At 50.1% G+C, this 18,699-nt stretch overlaps 1 protein-coding gene across 1 annotated transcript in view; it reads left to right on the forward strand.

The window, feature by feature from the left end:
- The window catches only part of LOC306918301 (UPF0606 protein KIAA1549), a gene marked incomplete at its 3' end in the record, with an annotated part of 55,578 nt that overhangs the window by 25,231 nt on the left and 11,648 nt on the right, over positions 1-18,699 (forward strand). Inside the window, exons 3-11 of the mRNA XM_079531193.1 lie at positions 1-1,412; positions 2,161-2,243; positions 2,996-3,295; positions 4,210-4,432; positions 6,977-7,036; positions 7,659-7,825; positions 9,183-9,360; positions 15,651-15,835; positions 16,350-16,561. The exon at positions 1-1,412 is cut by the window's left edge and continues 46 nt beyond it. Of these exons, the coding sequence (XP_079387319.1) occupies positions 1-1,412; positions 2,161-2,243; positions 2,996-3,295; positions 4,210-4,432; positions 6,977-7,036; positions 7,659-7,825; positions 9,183-9,360; positions 15,651-15,835; positions 16,350-16,561 (2,820 nt within the window). The remainder of the gene's footprint in view (positions 1,413-2,160; positions 2,244-2,995; positions 3,296-4,209; positions 4,433-6,976; positions 7,037-7,658; positions 7,826-9,182; positions 9,361-15,650; positions 15,836-16,349; positions 16,562-18,699) is intronic.

The following is an 18,699-nucleotide window of genomic DNA, read 5'->3' on the forward strand; positions in this document are numbered from 1 at the left end:
TCGCTCACCCCGCTCCTCACCTTCGTCCTCCTCGTCCTCCTCATCCAGACACCCCCCGGGGGGCGTCGGCCCCCCACCCCCCAAAGAAGCCGGTGGTTACCAGGGCAACGACGGCGGCGGGGGGGCGGGCTCCGCCGAGGAGGGGGGGGAGAACGACCCCGACTCGGGCGCTCAGGGCATCCACCTCCTCCTGAGACCCCCGGACCTGCTGTCCCCCTCCCAGCCCCCTCCGCTGCCCCCTCACAGCCAGCCCACCCTCACCCCGCCCCCGCCCTGGGACAGCGGCCCCTCCCTGGAGGAGGCCTGGGGCTCGGGCGACTACCTGGAGACCCTCTCCTTCATGGTGCCGGACGGAGAGGACCTGACGCTGGGGGCCACGCCTCTGCCCAGCCACCCCTACGACGACGAGGAGGACGAGACCAGCGACTGGGTCTCCTACGACACCTCGTTCCCCTCGCGGCCCACGCTGCCCCTGTCCTCCCCCCTCCCCTCCTCCCCCTCCTCCTCCTCCCCCACCAGGGTGGGGGTGGGGGGCTTCCACACCCACCCCCCGGCCCCCCCCGCCTGGGGGGAGGGGGACGAGGAGGACTACGACCTGGACGGCATGCTGCCTCTGGAGCCCACGGAGCTGCTTCTGCCCGACATGAACAGCCTGGAGTATTACAGCAACCTGCTGGAGAGGGAGAGGGAGAGGGAGAGGCAGGGGGAAGGAGACCCCCAGAGGACCCCCAAACCGGGGGAGAGGGAGAGGGAGAGGCAGGGGGAAGGAGACCCCCAGAGGACCCCCAAACCGGCCTGGGAGAGGGAGAGGCAGGGGGAAGAAGACCCCCAGAGGACCCCCAAACCGGCCTCCATCACCCCTACGCCGACCACCGCCACACGCGCACACACCCGTCCTCCTTCGCCGTCCCCCCCCCTTCCCCCAGGACGGGAGCCCAAGAGAGGCCCCACCCCTCCCCTCTCCCCCTCTCCCACCCTGGTGGGGGGGAGGGGGCAGGGCACCCCCCCCACGCCGCCGCCCTCCTCCCCTCCTCCTCCTGCTGCCCCCCCCCGGCCAAAGGACCGGGCGTCGACCCCGGGGGGGGGCAGATACATCCCACCACGCCCCCCGTCGAACACCACCAGCAGGGCCCCTCCCCCTCCGCCCCCGGGCCCCCCCGCTCGCCCCGAGAGACCCCTCCCCCCCGGGCGGGACCCCGCGGCCGAGCCGGGCGCCGTCACGCTGAAGCCGCCGCCTCTAACGAGGGTTCCCGTCGCCCACAGGCCCACCAAACCCACCACCACCACTCAGATCACGGTGATCAGCCTGACCCGGACGCCACCGGTCACCACCCCCAGGGTGGCCCAGGCCCCGCCCTCCAGACAGTACCTGTGTAACGTCACCAGGCCGGAGATGTATCTGGTCAGAGTAGGTACGACAAACGGCACGCTAAACAAATGACTTGTTGAGCTCAGTGGTTAGTGATTGTTCGTTTAGCGCAGTGGGTACAGCACAGCAGTGGGTACAGCACAGCAGTGGGTACAGCGCAGTGGGTACAGCACGGCAGGCTTTTAAAACCCATTTAGGCCTGACGTCGAAATAAAAAAAAAACTATTCCGGGAAAAAATCGGAGACATCTTTTTTTGCTTGCTTACCTCGCTAATAATCCGATAATAATCCCTGATGATCCCTCACGTTCATATTTTGAACGAGAGGCAGGTGAGAAGTCAGAAATGAAGAGCTTAGTATATCCATCAGATCAAAACCACGGAGAGCTCCCTAGATTAGGAGAGACGAGGCATTCTTTCTGCCGCGGTAAACCGCGGATGAGCGAAGAGCGAAGAGTATGGTGGCCTCGAGGGCCAAATCAGAATATTCTTCTCTGTTTAGCCGACCACAACGAAAATCTTAAAACGTTAATAACTCGCGATCTAAATCATCCCGTCTAATTATAAATAAAGATCCTGTGTTAGACGTGCTCCGTTGCTATAAATCGACGCTACGATGTAATGGATTAAATAAGGTGTTCATGTGACGTTGGGTTGTATAGCTTCCCTGTGAACAAAAGTATGTTTTTTTATTGTCAGAATCCATTGTGTTTGCGTTGCATTTATGAACTTTGCTGTCCTGCATATTTAATGGTTAGCCTATAAATCTATCTTTTTGTTTCCCTCCCATAGTCAGCTCCAAAGGGTCCTCGACTGGCTTCACTCAGGTCAGAGATATCCTGAAGAAAGAATTCAACCGCTCAGTAGAACTGCAGGTAAATTTAGGGTGGCCTTACACTAGCCGATAATCGGGCATTTTTGACGCTCGGGGGGTGCCCGACCGCTCAGGGGGTGCCTGACCGCTCAAAGCGCGATCGTGATCGGCCCGATCAACATCAAGAATGTTTGATATTTGCTCTGCCCCGCTCCGATTATCCTGTAGTGTGTGGTGCTATCAGATTATCCTGTAGTGTGTGTGGTGCTATCAGATTATCCTGTAGTGTGTGTGGTGCTATCAGATTATCCTGTAGTGTGTGGTGCTATCAGATTATCCTGTAGTGTGTGTGGTGCTATCAGATTATCCTGTAGTGTGTGGTGCTATCAGATTATCCTGTAGTGTGTGTGGTGCTATCAGATTATCCTGTAGTGTGTGGTGCTATCAGATTTCAGATTGAAAAGAATCGGCTAGTGTAAGGCCACCTTTAGTCTGAAATGACTTCATGAATCATGTCAGTATAATTTGCTTCATGAAAGCTTGGATTCAATAATTGTACCATGTTGGAAATAATGATTTAATATTGGTTGCAAATAATTCTGCCTTGCACAAAAAGCATATTTAATTATTTATCCATATCCACACAACTGTTGCAATATGAAGGCTTGCCTCTTCCGACATGCTTCATAATGCCATGTACTGTACTGTACTGTACTGTACTGTACTGTACTGTACTGTACTGTACTGTACTGTACTGTACTGTACTGTACTGTACTGTACTGTACTGTAACCACTCTCTGGTTTTCCCGCCAGTTCCTGAGAACTCCGTCCAGCTTTGCGTTCCGCGTGGTGGCGGGACCGCTGATCTTCACCGCCATGTCCGTCATCAACGCCCTGCGTCCAATGAGAAGCTCCGGGCCCGCCCCCCCCGCCGTCTCCCCGCTCTACACCGTCCCCGACCTCCGCTTCCAGGTCCACTCCGTGCTGCAGTTCGTTCCGGGACACGTGGACGTGCGAGTGTGTAACTTCAGCGAGCGAGTGGAGCGGGGACTGGCCATGGCGTACGGCGAGGCGCGCAGGCGCTCGCACGAGACGGGCGACATCACCGTGCAGGTGAGTGTTGTTTTTGGCAGCAAATTTGTATTTTGGTTTTAGTCACAGGGCTCCATTTTGGTCACCGCTAAACCCCTTATCCCTAAACTTTGCCTTTTTTTACTATTTTGAAAAACATTTTTGAATAGTTCAACTAGCCAATCTACATTGGCACGTTGTGAGCTTGTAGACTGGCCATTTGAACTATTCAAAAATGTTTAGCAAAATAGTAAAAAAAGGCAAAGAAGTTTAGGGATAAGGGGTTTAGCGGTGACGAAAATGGGGCCCATAGTCTCTTGGAATAGTTTTCATTTAGTTTTAGTCACATTTTAGTCACCTGGAATGTTAGTCTAGTTTTAGTCGACTAGATATCATAAGATTTGAGTCGACTAAATCTACAGCTGTTTTAGTCGAACAAAAAGTATTATGGCGGGCCTTGATGCCGTCGTAATGACTGTTTTTTTCACTTGCTGAAAATAGCAACTGCGACGCGTCGTGAGCTTGTAGATCTGCTATTTTCAGCATGCAACCAAGTGTAAAACGACTTATACTGGATCTATTGTCCACTAGTCCCTTCCTAACATTTTAGTCTAGTTTTTATCTGTTGACGAAATTGTCAATACATTTAGTCATAGTTTTAGTCATCGTAGCTTAGTTTTAATTTAGTTTCCATTTTAGTTTTAGTCGACGAAAACAACACTGGTGCAAGTGAGTTAGTTACGTTGGGTAAACCTGGCTGTCTAATGTGTCACTTAGTAATGGCAGTGAACTCGGTTGATTCTGGGCCAAGACTTGTTTTGTCCTGTCCTAAATAAAGCATGAAAATGTCATAAAAACAAATACAGTTGTCTTTAGTAAGTCAAAGACCACTATTTGTGTGTACAACAACTATGTGTGCCTGGTCTTCTGTGTGCGTGTGTCTGTCTTTCCTCCAGCTCCTGAACATCACCATGGGCGTGGCCAGGCCCCCGGGGGGTGTGGCCAGGCCCCCCCCGGGGGGCGGGGACAACAGAAAGGTTCCCGTAGACGTCACCTTTGCGGTGCGTGATGGGCGGGGGGGCTACCTGCCGGGGTCAGAAGTCAGCGAACACCTCAGGAACCTCACGGTGGTGGAGTTCAGTTTCTACCTGGGGTTCCCCGTCCTGCAGGTCGCTGAGCGTAAGCACACACACACACACACACACACACACACACACACACACACACACACACACACACACACGTCACACACACACGTACGGACACTGGCACGGACGGATATTGATAAAAAGGACGGACATTTATTGTTATCAAAACCGATCGCATCGCTCCACAGGCTGGGAGCACCGCTCCACAGGCTGGGAGCATCGCTCCACAGGCTGGGAGCATCGCTCCACAGGCTGGGAGCACCGCTCCACAGGCTGGGAGCGCCGCTCCACAGGCTGGGAGCATCGCTCCACAGGCTGGGAGCATCGCTCCACAGGCTGGGAGCACCGCTCCACAGGCTGGGAGCGCCGCTCCACAGGCTGGGAGCACCGCTCCACAGGCTGGGAGCACCGCTCCACAGGCTGGGAGCGCCGCTCCACAGGCTGGGAGCGTCTGTTGGGCAACACTCAATGTTATTTTCCGGTGGGACGTCATCGAAAATGTTCCCCCTCATTTTAGCCGACGAGATGGAAAATCTTAAAACGTGAATAACTCTTGATCTAAATCATTCCGTCCAATTCTAAGAAAAGGGCCTTTTAATTTTGGGGTACCCAGACAGACAGACAGACAGACAGACAGACAGACAGACAGACAGACAGACAGACAGTCTGCAGCACAATGTTCTCTCGCTCTCAATGTTTTAACCATAATACTAAATATACAATAACTAAACATAAATCTCACTTGAATTGGATTGCAATACTTTACAACTTCAAATCATAAAAAAAGACCCCCAAAGTCAGGGGCCCCCGGGCTGCAGCCCACCCTAGCCCACCCTAGCCCACCCTAGCCCACCCCTGTGCCAATTAATGGTCAACTTAAATGTCTAATCGTGACGCGGCCCTGCTTGTTCAAATGAAGTATATAAAACAATACTCCGCCCACGCACCTCGTTATAAAACAATACTCCGCCCACGCACCTCGTTATAAAACAATACTCCGCCCACGCACCTCGTTATAAAACAATACTCCGCCCACGCACCTCGTTATAAAACAATACTCCGCCCACGCACCTCGTTATAAAACAATACTCCGCCCACGCACCTCGTTATAAAACAATACTCCGCCCACGCACCTCGTTATAAAACAATACTCCGCCCACGCACCTCGTTATAAAACAATACTCCGCCCACGCACCTCGTTATAAAACAATACTCCGCCCACGCACCTCGTTATAAAACAATACTCCGCCCACGCACCTCGTTATAAAACAATACTCCGCCCACGCACCTCGTTATAAAACAATACTCCGCCCACGCACCTCGTTATAAAACAATACTCCGCCCACCAGGTGCACCTCGTTATAAAACAATACTCCGCCCACGCACCTCGTTATAAAACAATACTCCGCCCACGCACCTCGTTATAAAACAATACTCCGCCCACCAGGTGCACCTCGTTATAAAACAATACTCCGCCCACGCACCTCGTTATAAAACAATACTCCGCCCACGCACCTCGTTATAAAACAATACTCCGCCCACGCACCTCGTTATAAAACAATACTCCGCCCACGCACCTCGTTATAAAACAATGCTCCGCCCACGCACCTCGTTATAAAACAATACTCCGCCCACGCACCTCGTTATAAAACAATACTCCGCCCACGCACCTCGTTATAAAACAATACTCCGCCCACCAGGTGCACCTCGTTATAAAACAATACTCCGCCCACGCACCTCGTTATAAAACAATACTCCGCCCACGCACCTCGTTATAAAACAATACTCCGCCCACGCACCTCGTTATAAAACAATACTCCGCCCACCAGGTGCACCTCGTTATAAAACAATACTCCGCCCACGCACCTCGTTATAAAACAATACTCCGCCCACGCACCTCGTTATAAAACAATACTCCGCCCACGCACCTCGTTATAAAACAATACTCCGCGCACGCACCTCGTTATAAAACAATGCTCCGCCCACGCACCTCGTTATAAAACAATACTCCGCCCACGCACCTCGTTATAAAACAATACTCCGCCCACGCACCTCGTTATAAAACAATACTCCGCCCACCAGGTGCACCTCGTTATAAAACAATACTCCGCCCACGCACCTCGTTATAAAACAATACTCCGCCCACGCACCTCGTTATAAAACAATGCTCCGCCCACGCACCTCGTTATAAAACAATACTCCGCCCACGCACCTCGTTATAAAACAATGCTCCGCCCACCAGGTGCACCTCGTTATAAAACAATACTCCGCCCACGCACCTCGTTATAAAACAATACTCCGCCCACGCACCTCGTTATAAAACAATACTCCGCCCACGCACCTCGTTATAAAACAATACTCCGCCCACGCACCTCGTTATAAAACAATACTCCGCCCACCAGGTGCACCTCGTTATAACACAATACTCCGCCCACGCACCTCGTTATAAAACAATACTCCGCCCACGCACCTCGTTATAAAACAATACTCCGCCCACGCACCTCGTTATAAAACAATACTCCGCCCACCAGGTGCACCTCGGTGAGTAATAATCTGTGCATACTTGTTTCTGCAGCGTTCCACTACCCGGAGCTGAACACCTCCCACCATCTACGCTCCACATGGGTCCGAACAGGTAATGACCTCTGACCTCTGACCTCCATATGGCCCCCATCTGAAAATATGTTGTTCCAGGGACCCCCCAGAAGCAAATATTTGAGTTAAAACGTGTGCGCTGAAAGAATATATATTCAAAGATTTGCGCCACATTTTCACTATTAAAAGAAAGTTTTCAAGTATAACATAACCCTTAAAACACCAGAAGGGTTTTCCCGTCCTGAATACGTTGAACCGCAGTTTGTTTGGCTGTTGTCAGCGAAGCTGCCGGATTACTGTGATCTAGCCAATGTCATATACAGTGCAGGCTGGATAAAAGGCTATTAGTTCAATAGCCTAAAACACAGGTCGTTAGTCACAGCTATGCTGAATCAATTTAGTTAAAAAAACAATATTTAGAAAATGTCCCCTGGATAAGGAATAAAATCCACTTCTCTGTCTGTGTGTGTGTGTGTGTGTGTGTGTGTGTGTGTGTGTGTGTGTGTGTGTGTGTGTGTGTGTGTGTGTGTGTGTGTGTGTGTGTGTGTGTGTGTGTGTGTGTGTGTGTGTGTGTGTGTGTGTGTGTGTGTGTGTGTTTGCGTGCTGCCTGCGTGCGTGCGTGCGTGCGTGGTGTGCGTGCGTGCGTGGTGTGCGTGCTCCAGTTCTCCTGGGGGTCCAGGAGCAGCTGGTAGCAGAGCGGAGCTTCAAGGCTCGCCTGGAGAGACGCCTGGCGTTGCTATTGGAGGAGGGGCTGGGGGAGGGGCTGGGAGGAGAGAGCAGCACGCGGCGAGGGAAGAGATCTACCTCTGTGGGAAACAGCAGTTTACAGGTACACACACACACGCACACACACACACACACACACACACACACAGCTTACTATGGACTCGCATGGGTGTACATGAATATTTGAAATGTTTTGTATTTTTAGAAATATTTTACTTTAAAATTGTAATGGAAGTCAATGGAGGATTTGGGTACATCCCAACTTCTTCATGCTTTGACCTGGAAGCTCCATTCACAATTAAACAAATAAAAACAGCTGAACACACAGGCCTGAACTCTTTGAAATGTTTTGTCTTTTATTTTTTATATAACTTTTAAAACTGAAGTGATAAAGCTTTAGCCCCTCCCCATTCCTTCATACTTTTACAGAGAAACTCAATTCCCAATTTAAATAAATCCACCTTCCTGTGGACACGCACGCTTAAGATGATTACTTTGAAATTATTTGTAGTTTTCTAAACATTAAACTCAAGCGCCCAAAGCATTGTCCATGGATTAGGGTTTGGCCAGTTAAAGTCTAGGGACTATATCAATATGGCCTTGGTCATTTAAAGTCTAGGGACTATATCAATGGCCTTGGTCATTTAAAGTCTAGGGACTATATCAATGGCCTTGGTCATTTAAAGTCTAGGGACTATATCAATATGGCCTTGGTCATTTAAAGTCTAGGGACTATATCAATATGGCCTTGGCCATTTAAAGTCTAGGGACTATATCAATGGCCTTGGTCATTTAAAGTCTAGGGACTATATCAATATGGCCTTGGTCATTTAAAGTCTAGGGACTATATCAATGGCCTTGGTCATTTAAAGTCTAGGGACTATATCAATATGGCCTTGGTCATTTAAAGTCTAGGGACTATATCAATATGGCCTTGGCCATTTAAAGTCTAGGGACTATATCCATGGCCTTGGCCATTTGAAGTCTAAGTTAATTTGAAGTCTAAGTTAAAACCCTTTTAAAATAGTTCAAATATCCGATCTACAAGATCACAATGTCTCGATGTAGATCGGCTAGTTGAACAATGTTTTCGTATAATTACAGTTGTCTGAATACCAAAAAATCACACCCGTGTGAACTGAGTGGTGTAAGGTCTTATATAGCCTGATCAGCTGTGGTCTGGCGTAATGTCTGACGTAATGAAATCACACCCATGTGAACTGGGTGACCATAGCAACCATGCTCATTTTTTGAGCACAGACAGACACGTAAACTAACAAAGCCAGTCGTAGGAGTGGTTTACACCACTCAAAAATAAATACAAATAAAAAGGTCATTAAAATGTTGACATATTATTGCTTATACTGTAGCAGCTTTAACATTCCATGAACGAGCAATCTTTGGTAAAAAACCCACATTGTGGCGTTGATTCCATGTGCGCTGTTGGTCCCCACCACTAGGTGGTGCGCGTTGCGAGGCTGTCGGGCGCAGCGCGGCCCCTGGAGGTGCTGTACTTCGTGGAGGGTCCGGGGGGAGAACGCGTCCCGGCCGAGACCACCGCCGCCACCCTCAACCACCTGGACCTCCAGAGAGCTGCCATCGTGTTGGGACACCGAGTCCAGAGGCCGCTCGCCCAACGTGAGTCTGAATAGAGCGCCCAAGTCCTGCGTCACTCACTCATCCCCTGGTTCTGCCTGGTTCACGGAAGTCATTTCTCTATGGAGAATAACATGGGGTCATCTTAAAATCGTCTCATATAAGCGTAAAAATAAACAAGCTGTCTCGACGAAATGGTCAGGGAGGTGTCTCTGTATCGTTATATTGTCAGTGAGGTGTCTCTGTATCGTTATATTGTCAGGGAGGTGTCTCTGTATCGTTATATTGTCAGGGAGGTGTCTCTGTATCGTTATATTGTCAGGGAGGTGTCTCTGTATCGTTATATTGTTAGGGAGGTGTCTCTGTATCGTTATATTGTCAGGGAGGTGTCTCTGTATCGTTATATTGTCAAGGAGGTGTCTCTGTATCGTTATATTTGTCAGGGAGGTGTCTCTGTATCGTTATATTGTCAGGGAGGTGTCTCTGTATCGTTATATTGTCAGGGAGGTGTCTCTGTATCGTTTTATTGTCAGTGAGGTGTCTCTGTATCGTTATATTGTCTGGGAGGTGTCTCTGTATCGTTATATTGTCATTGGATAACATTGGAACTTCCTCATTGAGATAGAATGAGAACTTCCTCATTCCATTCTTACAATGGGAGTCTATGCTAGTGACGTAACTGTCTCTCTCTATGGGTCATATGGGTGTATGGGTCATATGGGTCATATGGGTCATATGGGTCATATGGGTGTATGGGTCATATGGGTCATATGGGTGTATGGGTCATATGGGTCATATGGGTGTATGGGTCATATGGGTGTATGGGTCATATGGGTCATATGGGTCATATGGGTCATATGGGTGTATGGGTCATATGGGTCATATGGGTCATATGGGTCATATGGGTCATATGGGTGTATGGGTCATATGGGTCATATGGGTCATATGGGTCATATGGGTCATATGGGTCATATGGGTCATATGGGTCATATGGGTGTATGGGTCATATGGGTGTATGGGTCATATGGGTGTATGGGTCATATGGGTGTATGGGTCATATGGGTGTATGGGTCATATGGGTCATATGGGTCGTATGGGTCATATGGGTCGTATGGGTGTATGGGTCATATGGGTGTATGGGTCATATGGGTCGTATGGGTGTATGGGTCATATGGGTGTATGGGTCATATGGGTCGTATGGGTGTATGGGTCATATGGGTGTATGGGTCATATGGGTCATATGGGTCGTATGGGTGTATGGGTCATATGGGTGTATGGGTCATATGGGTCATATGGGTGTATGGGTGTATGGGTCATATGGGTCATATGGGTGTATGGGTCATATCGGTGTATGGGTCATATGGGTGTATGGGTGTATGGGTCATATGGGTGTATGGGTGTATGGGTCATATGGGTCATATGGGTGTATGGGTGTATGGGTCATATGGGTGTATGGGTCATATGGGTCATATGGGTCATATGGGTGTATGGGTCATATGGGTGTATGGGTCATATGGGTGTATGGGTCATATGGGTGTATGGGTCATATGGGTCATATGGGTGTATGGGTCATATGGGTGTATGGGTCATATGGGTCATATGGGTGTATGGGTCATATGGGTCATATGGGTCATATGGGTGTATGGGTCATATGGGTCATATGGGTCATATGGGTGTATGGGTGTATGGGTCATATGGGTGTATGGGTCATATGGGTCATATGGGTCATATGGGTGTATGGGTCATATGGGTCATATGGGTCATATGGGTGTATGGCTCATATGGGTCATATGGGTCATATGGGTCATATGGGTCATATGGGTGTATGGGTCATATGGGTCATATGGGTCATATGGGTGTATGAGTCATATGGGTCATATGGGTCATATGGGTCATATGGGTGTATGGGTCATATGGGTCATATGGGTCATATGGGTCATATGGGTCATATGGGTGTATGGGTCATATGGGTCATATGGGTCGTATGGGTCATATGGGTGTATGGGTCATATGGGTGTATGGGTCATATGGGTGTATGGGTCATATGGGTCATATGGGTCATATGGGTCATATGGGTGTATGGGTCATATGGGTGTATGGGTCATATGGGTCATATGGGTGTATGGGTCATATGGGTCATATGGGTCATATGGGTGTATGAGTCATATGGGTCATATGGGTCATATGGGTCATATGGGTCATATGGGTGTATGGGTCATATGGGTCATATGGGTCGTATGGGTCATATGGGTCATATGGGTGTATTGGTCATATGGGTCATATGGGTGTATGGGTCATATGGGTCATATGGGTCATATGGGTCATATGGGTGTATGGGTCATATGGGTCATATGGGTCATATGGGTCATATGGGTGTATGGGTCATATGGGTGTCATGTAACAATATACTGCAGCAGTAGAGGAAAGGGATCCCGCACATTGTCTTCACTTGGATTAGATTTATTAATGTAGCTAAAGTAGAACATAATGTAGCTAAAGTAGAACATAATGTAGCTAAAGTAGAACATAATGTAGCTAAAGTAGAACATAATGTAGCTAAAGTAGAACATAATGTAGCTAAAGTAGAACATAATGTAGCTAAAGTAGAACATAATGTAGCTAAAGTAGAACATAATGTAGCTAAAGTAGAACATAATGTAGCTAAAGTAGAACATAATGTAGCTAAAGTACAGAAAGGGGTTCCCGTCCAGAATGGGTTAATGAAGGACATTGACATTTAGCGCTCCTGTCTCCAGCCGTAGAGACTCTGTCCTCATGTCTCTCCTGTGTCTCCAGCCGTAGAGACTCTGTCCTCATGTCTCTCCTGTGTCTCCAGCCGTAGAGACTCTGTCCTCATGTCTCTCCTGTGTCTCCAGCCGTAGAGACTCTGTCCTCATGTCTCATGTCTCTCCTGTGTCTCCAGCCGTAGAGACTCTGTCCTCATGTCTCTCCTGTGTCTCCAGCCGTAGAGACTCTGTCCTCATGTCTCTCCTGTGTCTCCAGCCGTAGAGACTCTGTCCTCGTGTCTCTCCTGTGTCTCCAGCCGTAGAGACTCTGTCCTCATGTCTCCCCTGTGTCTCCAGCCGTAGAGACTCTGTCCTCATGTCTCTCCTGTGTCTCCAGCCGTAGAGACTCTGTCCTCATGTCTCTCCTGTGTCTCCAGCCGTAGAGACTCTGTCCTCATGTCTCATGTCTCTCCTGTGTCTCCAGCCGTAGAGACTCTGTCCTCATGTCTCTCCTGTGTCTCCAGCCGTAGAGACTCTGTCCTCATGTCTCCCCTGTGTCTCCAGCCGTAGAGACTCTGTCCTCATGTCTCCCCTGTGTCTCCAGCCGTAGAGACTCTGTCCTCATGTCTCCCCTGTGTCTCCAGCCGTAGAGACTCTGTCCTCATGTCCCCCCTGTGTCTCCAGCCGTAGAGACTCTGTCCTCATGCCTCTCCTGTGTCTCCAGCCGTAGAGACTCTGTCCTCATGTCTCCCCTGTGTCTCCAGCCGTAGAGACTCTGTCCTCATGTCTCCCCTGTGTCTCCAGCCGTAGAGACTCTGTCCTCATGTCCCCCCTGTGTCTCCAGCCGTAGAGACTCTGTCCTCATGCCTCTCCTGTGTCTCCAGCCGTAGAGACTCTGTCCTCATGTCTCATGTCTCTCCTGTGTCTCCAGCCGTAGAGACTCTGTCCTCATGTCTCATGTCTCTCCTGTGTCTCCAGCCGTAGAGACTCTGTCCTCATGCCTCATGTCTCTCCTGTGTCTCCAGCCGTAGAGACTCTGTCCTCATGTCTCATGTCTCTCCTGTGTCTCCAGCCGTAGAGACTCTGTCCTCGTGTCTCTCCTGTGTCTCCAGCCGTAGAGACTCTGTCCTCATGTCTCTCCTGTGTCTCCAGCCGTAGAGACTCTGTCCTCATGTCTCTCCTGTGTCTCCAGCCGTAGAGACTCTGTCCTCATGTCTCCCCTGTGTCTCCAGCCGTAGAGACTCTGTCCTCATGTCTCTCCTGTGTCTCCAGCCGTAGAGACTCTGTCCTCGTGTCTCTCCTGTGTCTCCAGCCGTAGAGACTCTGTCCTCGTGTCTCTCCTGTGTCTCCAGCCGTAGAGACTCTGTCCTCATGTCTCTCCTGTGTCTCCAGCCGTAGAGACTCTGTCCTCATGTCTCTCCTGTGTCTCCAGCCGTAGAGACTCTGTCCTCATGTCTCTCCTGTGTCTCCAGCCGTAGAGACTCTGTCCTCATGTCTCTCCTGTGTCTCCAGCCGTAGAGACTCTGTCCTCATGTCTCTCCTGTGTCTCCAGCCGTAGAGACTCTGTCCTCATGTCTCTCCTGTGTCTCCAGCCGTAGAGACGCTGTCCTCATGTCTCATGTCTCTCCTGTGTCTCCAGCCGTAGAGACTCTGTCCTCATGTCTCTCCTGTGTCTCCAGCCGTAGAGACTCTGTCCTCGTGTCTCTCCTGTGTCTCCAGCCGTAGAGACTCTGTCCTCATGTCTCATGTCTCTCCTGTGTCTCCAGCCATAGAGACTCTGTCCTCATGTCTCTCCTGTGTCTCCAGCCGTAGAGACTCTGTCCTCATGTCTCTCCTGTGTCTCCAGCCGTAGAGACTCTGTCCTCATGTCTCTCCTGTGTCTCCAGCCGTAGAGACTCTGTCCTCATGTCTCATGTCTCTCCTGTGTCTCCAGCCATAGAGACTCTGTCCTCATGTCTCATGTCTCTCCTGTGTCTCCAGCCGTAGAGACTCTGTCCTCATGTCTCATGTCTCTCCTGTGTCTCCAGCCGTAGAGACTCTGTCCTCATGTCTCTCCTGTGTCTCCAGCCGTAGAGACTCTGTCCTCATGTCTCTCCTGTGTCTCCAGCCGTAGAGACTCTGTCCTCATGTCTCTCCTGTGTCTCCAGCCGTAGAGACTCTGTCCTCATGTATCTCCTGTGTCTCCAGCCATAGAGACTCTGTCCTCATGTCTCATGTCTCTCCTGTGTCTCCAGCCGTAGAGACTCTGTCCTCATGTCTCTCCTGTGTCTCCAGCCGTAGAGACTCTGTCCTCATGTCTCTCCTGTGTCTCCAGCCGTAGAGACTCTGTCCTCATGTCTCTCCTGTGTCTCCAGCCGTAGAGACTCTGTCCTCATGTCTCTCCTGTGTCTCCAGCCGTAGAGACTCTGTCCTCATGTCTCTCCTCCTGTGTCTCCAGCCGTAGAGACTCTGTCCTCATGTCCCCCCTGTGTCTCCAGCCGTAGAGACTCTGTCCTCATGTCTCCCCTGTGTCTCCAGCCGTAGAGACTCTGTCCTCATGTCTCCCCTGTGTCTCCAGCCGTAGAGACTCTGTCCTCATGTCCCCCCTGTGTCTCCAGCCGTAGAGACTCTGTCCTCATGTCCCCCCTGTGTCTCCAGCCGTAGAGACTCTGTCCTCATTTCTCATGTCTCTCCTGTGTCTCCAGCCGTAGAGACTCTGTCCTCATGCCTCATGTCTCTCCTGTGTCTCCAGCCGTAGAGACTCTGTCCTCATGCCTCATGTCTCTCCTGTGTCTCCAGCCTTAGAGACTCTGTCCTCATGCCTCATGTCTCTCCTGTGTCTCCAGCCGTAGAGACTCTGTCCTCATGTCTCATGTCTCTCCTGTGTCTCCAGCCGTAGAGACTCTGTCCTCGTGTCTCTCCTGTGTCTCCAGCCGTAGAGACTCTGTCCTCATGTCTCTCCTGTGTCTCCAGCCGTAGAGACTCTGTCCTCATGTCCGCCCTGTGTCTCCAGCCGTAGAGACTCTGTCCTCATGTCTCATGTCTCTCCTGTGTCTCCAGCCGTAGAGACTCTGTCCTCATGTCTCTCCTGTGTCTCCAGCCGTAGAGACTCTGTCCTCATGTCTCTCCTGTGTCTCCAGCCGTAGAGACTCTGTCCTCATGTCTCTCCTGTGTCTCCAGCCGTAGAGACTCTGTCCTCATGTCTCTCCTGTGTCTCCAGCCGTAGAGACTCTGTCCTCATGTCTCATGTCTCTCCTGTGTCTCCAGCCGTAGAGACTCTGTCCTCATGTCTCTCCTGTGTCTCCAGCCGTAGAGACTCTGTCCTCATGTCCCCCCTGTGTCTCCAGCCGTAGAGACTCTGTCCTCATGTCCCCCCTGTGTCTCCAGCCGTAGAGACTCTGTCCTCATGTCTCTCCTGTGTCTCCAGCCGTAGAGACTCTGTCCTCATGTCTCTCCTGTGTCTCCAGCCGTAGAGACTCTGTCCTCATGTCCCCCCTGTGTCTCCAGCCGTAGAGACTCTGTCCTCATGTCTCTCCTGTGTCTCCAGCCGTAGAGACTCTGTCCTCATGTCTCTCCTGTGTCTCCAGCCGTAGAGACTCTGTCCTCATGTCTCTCCTGTGTCTCCAGCCGTAGAGACTCTCTCCGTGCCTCCCTCCGAGACCCAGAGCAGCTCCATCTGGCTCATCGTGGGCGTGGTGGTCCCCGTGCTGCTGGCCGTCTTCATCATCATCATCCTCTACTGGAAGCTGTGTGGCGCCGAGAAACTGGAGTTCCAACCGGACGCCATCAACACCATCCAGCAGAGACAGAAGGTAACACTAGGGGGTGTAACCCATCAGCACCATAAAGGGATTTAAGATCAAAGCTGGGCTGTTGCCTGAGTCCAATGCATTGCTGCCTACTTCCGGTCCAGGACTTGGTCCCAGTTGGTTGTCCCCACGCTCAATAGAAGTCTATGTAGGAGACTCTGTCTCTCTGTCGCCCCCTAGCTGCAGGCTCCCAGTATGACTCTGTCTCTCTGTCGCCCCCTAGCTGCAGGTTCCCAGTATGACTCTGTCTCTCTGTCTCTCTGTCTCTCTGTCGCCCCCTAGCTGCAGCCTCCCAGTATGACTCTGTCTCTCTGTCGCCCCCTAGCTGCAGGCTCCCAGTATGACTCTGTCTCTCTGTCTCTCTGTCGCCCCCTAGCTGCAGGCTCCCAGTATGACTCTGTCTCTCTGTCGCCCCCTAGCTGCAGCCTCCCAGTATGACTCTGTCTCTCTGTCTCTCTGTCCCCCCCTAGCTGCAGGCTCCCAGTATGACTCTCTCTGTCTCTCTGTCGCCCCCTAGCTGCAGGCTCCCAGCGTGAAGGGCTTTGACTTCGCCAAGCTGCACCTGGGCCAGCACAGTAAGGATGACATCATGGTGATCCAGGAACCCGGCTCGCTTCCTGTTCCTGTCAAGGAACAGGCCACGCCCTCCGACGGCGGGGACTTGAACACGCCCAAATCCAAAGGCTCGTCCACCAATAAGGCGGCTCGAAGCGGCCGGCGCAGGGGAAGGTCAGCACTGTGACCTCTGTGTTGTTAGGGGAAGGTCAGCACTGTGACCTCTGTGTTGTTAGGGGAAGGTCAGCACTGTGACCTCTGTGTTGTTAGGGGAAGGTCAGCACTGTGACCTCTGTGTTGTTAGGGGAAGGTCAGCACTGTGACCTCTGTGTTGTTAGGGGAAGGTCAGCACTGTGACCTCTGTGTTGTTAGGGGAAGGTCAGCACTGTGACCTCTGTGTTGTTAGGGGAAGGTCAGCACTGTGACCTCTGTGTTGTTAGGGGAAGGTCAGCACTGTGACCTCTGTGTTGTTAGGGGAAGGTCAGCACTGTGACCTCTGTGTTGTTAGGGTCAGGGGAAGGTCAGCACTGTGACCTCTGTGTTTTTGGCAGCACATTTTGATTTTAGTTTTAGTCATATAGGGCAGTATTATGCGTGTCTTAAGTACCAGGTCTTATGACTTAACTTAAGACCTGGAGGCGTGGTCAATGCCGTTTGGCCACTCAGAATAGCCAAATGGCATTGACCACGCCTCCAGGTCTTAAGTTAAGTAATAAGACCTGGTACTTAAGACACGCATAATACTGCCCATAGTCTCTTGAATAGTTTTCATTTAGTTTTAGTCACATTTTAGTCACCTGGAATGTCTTGTGTTAGTCTGGTTTTAGTTGACTAAATATCATAAGATTTTAGTTGATTTAATTTAGTTAGTTAGTTGATTCACAAAAATGTGTTTTGGCGGGCCTTGGTGCCGTCGTAATGACTGTTTTTACACTTGCTGAAAATAGCCGATCTACAAGCACACAACGCGTCGCAGCGCGACGTGTTGTGAGCTTGTAGATCTGCTATTTTCAGCATGCAACCAAGTGTAAAATGACTTATACTGGATACTGGATGGAGTTTTTATTTGTTGACGAAATTGTCAGTATATTTAGTCTTAGTTTTAGTCGTCGTAGCTTAGTTTTGATTTAGTTTCCATTTAGTTTTCCTCAGTGAAAACATTTTTCGAAGAAGACGTCCATGGCTCCCAGGACCCACTGTTTAGGAAACAGTGATATATACAGTTACAGTATATGATAATAATAAGGGTAATAATAATAATAATAATAAGAAGAAGAAGAATATATTGTGATTCATATTCATAATGCACTTTACACTTACACTTAAAGCCCTATATCTTGCACCACTCCTTACCCCTAAACTTATTTGCCATTTATTACTATTTTAAAACATTTTAAAACATTTTAAAATAGTACAAATAGCCGTTCTACAAGCTAACAACGTGTCGATGTAGATCGGACTATTTTTAAACGCTTTAAAATAGTAAAAAAATACCATAACATACCATCTTTATTTATATAGCACATTTAAATAACAACAAAGTTGTACCAAAGTGCTTTACAATAAAATAATAAAAATCACAACTCCATTTAAAAAACAAACAACATACAGTACACAGTACACAAGATGGCAAATAAGTTTAGCGATAAGGGGTAAGGATGGAGCCCTTAGAGTGCTACAGAGTAGGGGTAAGGATGGAGGTAAGGGGTAAGGATGGAGCCCTTAGAGTGCTACAGAGATAAGGGGTAAGGATGGAGCCCTTAGAGTGCTACAGAGTAGAAACAGGGGTAAGGATGGAGCCCTTAGAGTGCTACAGAGGGGTAAGGATGGAGCCCTTAGAGTGCTACAGAGATAAGGGGTAAGGATGGAGCCCTTAGAGTGCTACAGAGATAAGGGGTAAGGATGGAGCCCTTAGAGTGCTACAGAGATAAGGGGTAAGGATGGAGCCCTTAGAGTGCTACAGAGATAAGGGGTAAGGATGGAGCCCTTAGAGTGCTACAGAGATAAGGGGTAAGGATGGAGCCCTTAGAGTGCTACAGAGATAAGGGGTAAGGATGGAGCCCTTAGAGTGCTACAGAGTAGACACATGGACATTAAGGGGTAAGGATGGAGCCCTTAGAGTGCTACAGAGATAAGGGGTAAGGATGGAGCCCTTAGAGTGCTACAGAGGGGTAAGGATGGAGCCCTTAGAGTGCTACAGAGGGGTAAGGATGGAGCCCTTAGAGTGCTACAGAGGGGTAAGGATGGAGCCCTTAGAGTGCTACAGAGGGGTAAGGATGGAGCCCTTAGAGTGCTACAGAGGGGTAAGGATG

Source organism: Electrona antarctica (genome assembly GCF_951216825.1).
Source record: "Electrona antarctica genome assembly, contig: scaffold_58, whole genome shotgun sequence".
Classification (NCBI taxonomy): domain Eukaryota; kingdom Metazoa; phylum Chordata; class Actinopteri; order Myctophiformes; family Myctophidae; genus Electrona; species Electrona antarctica.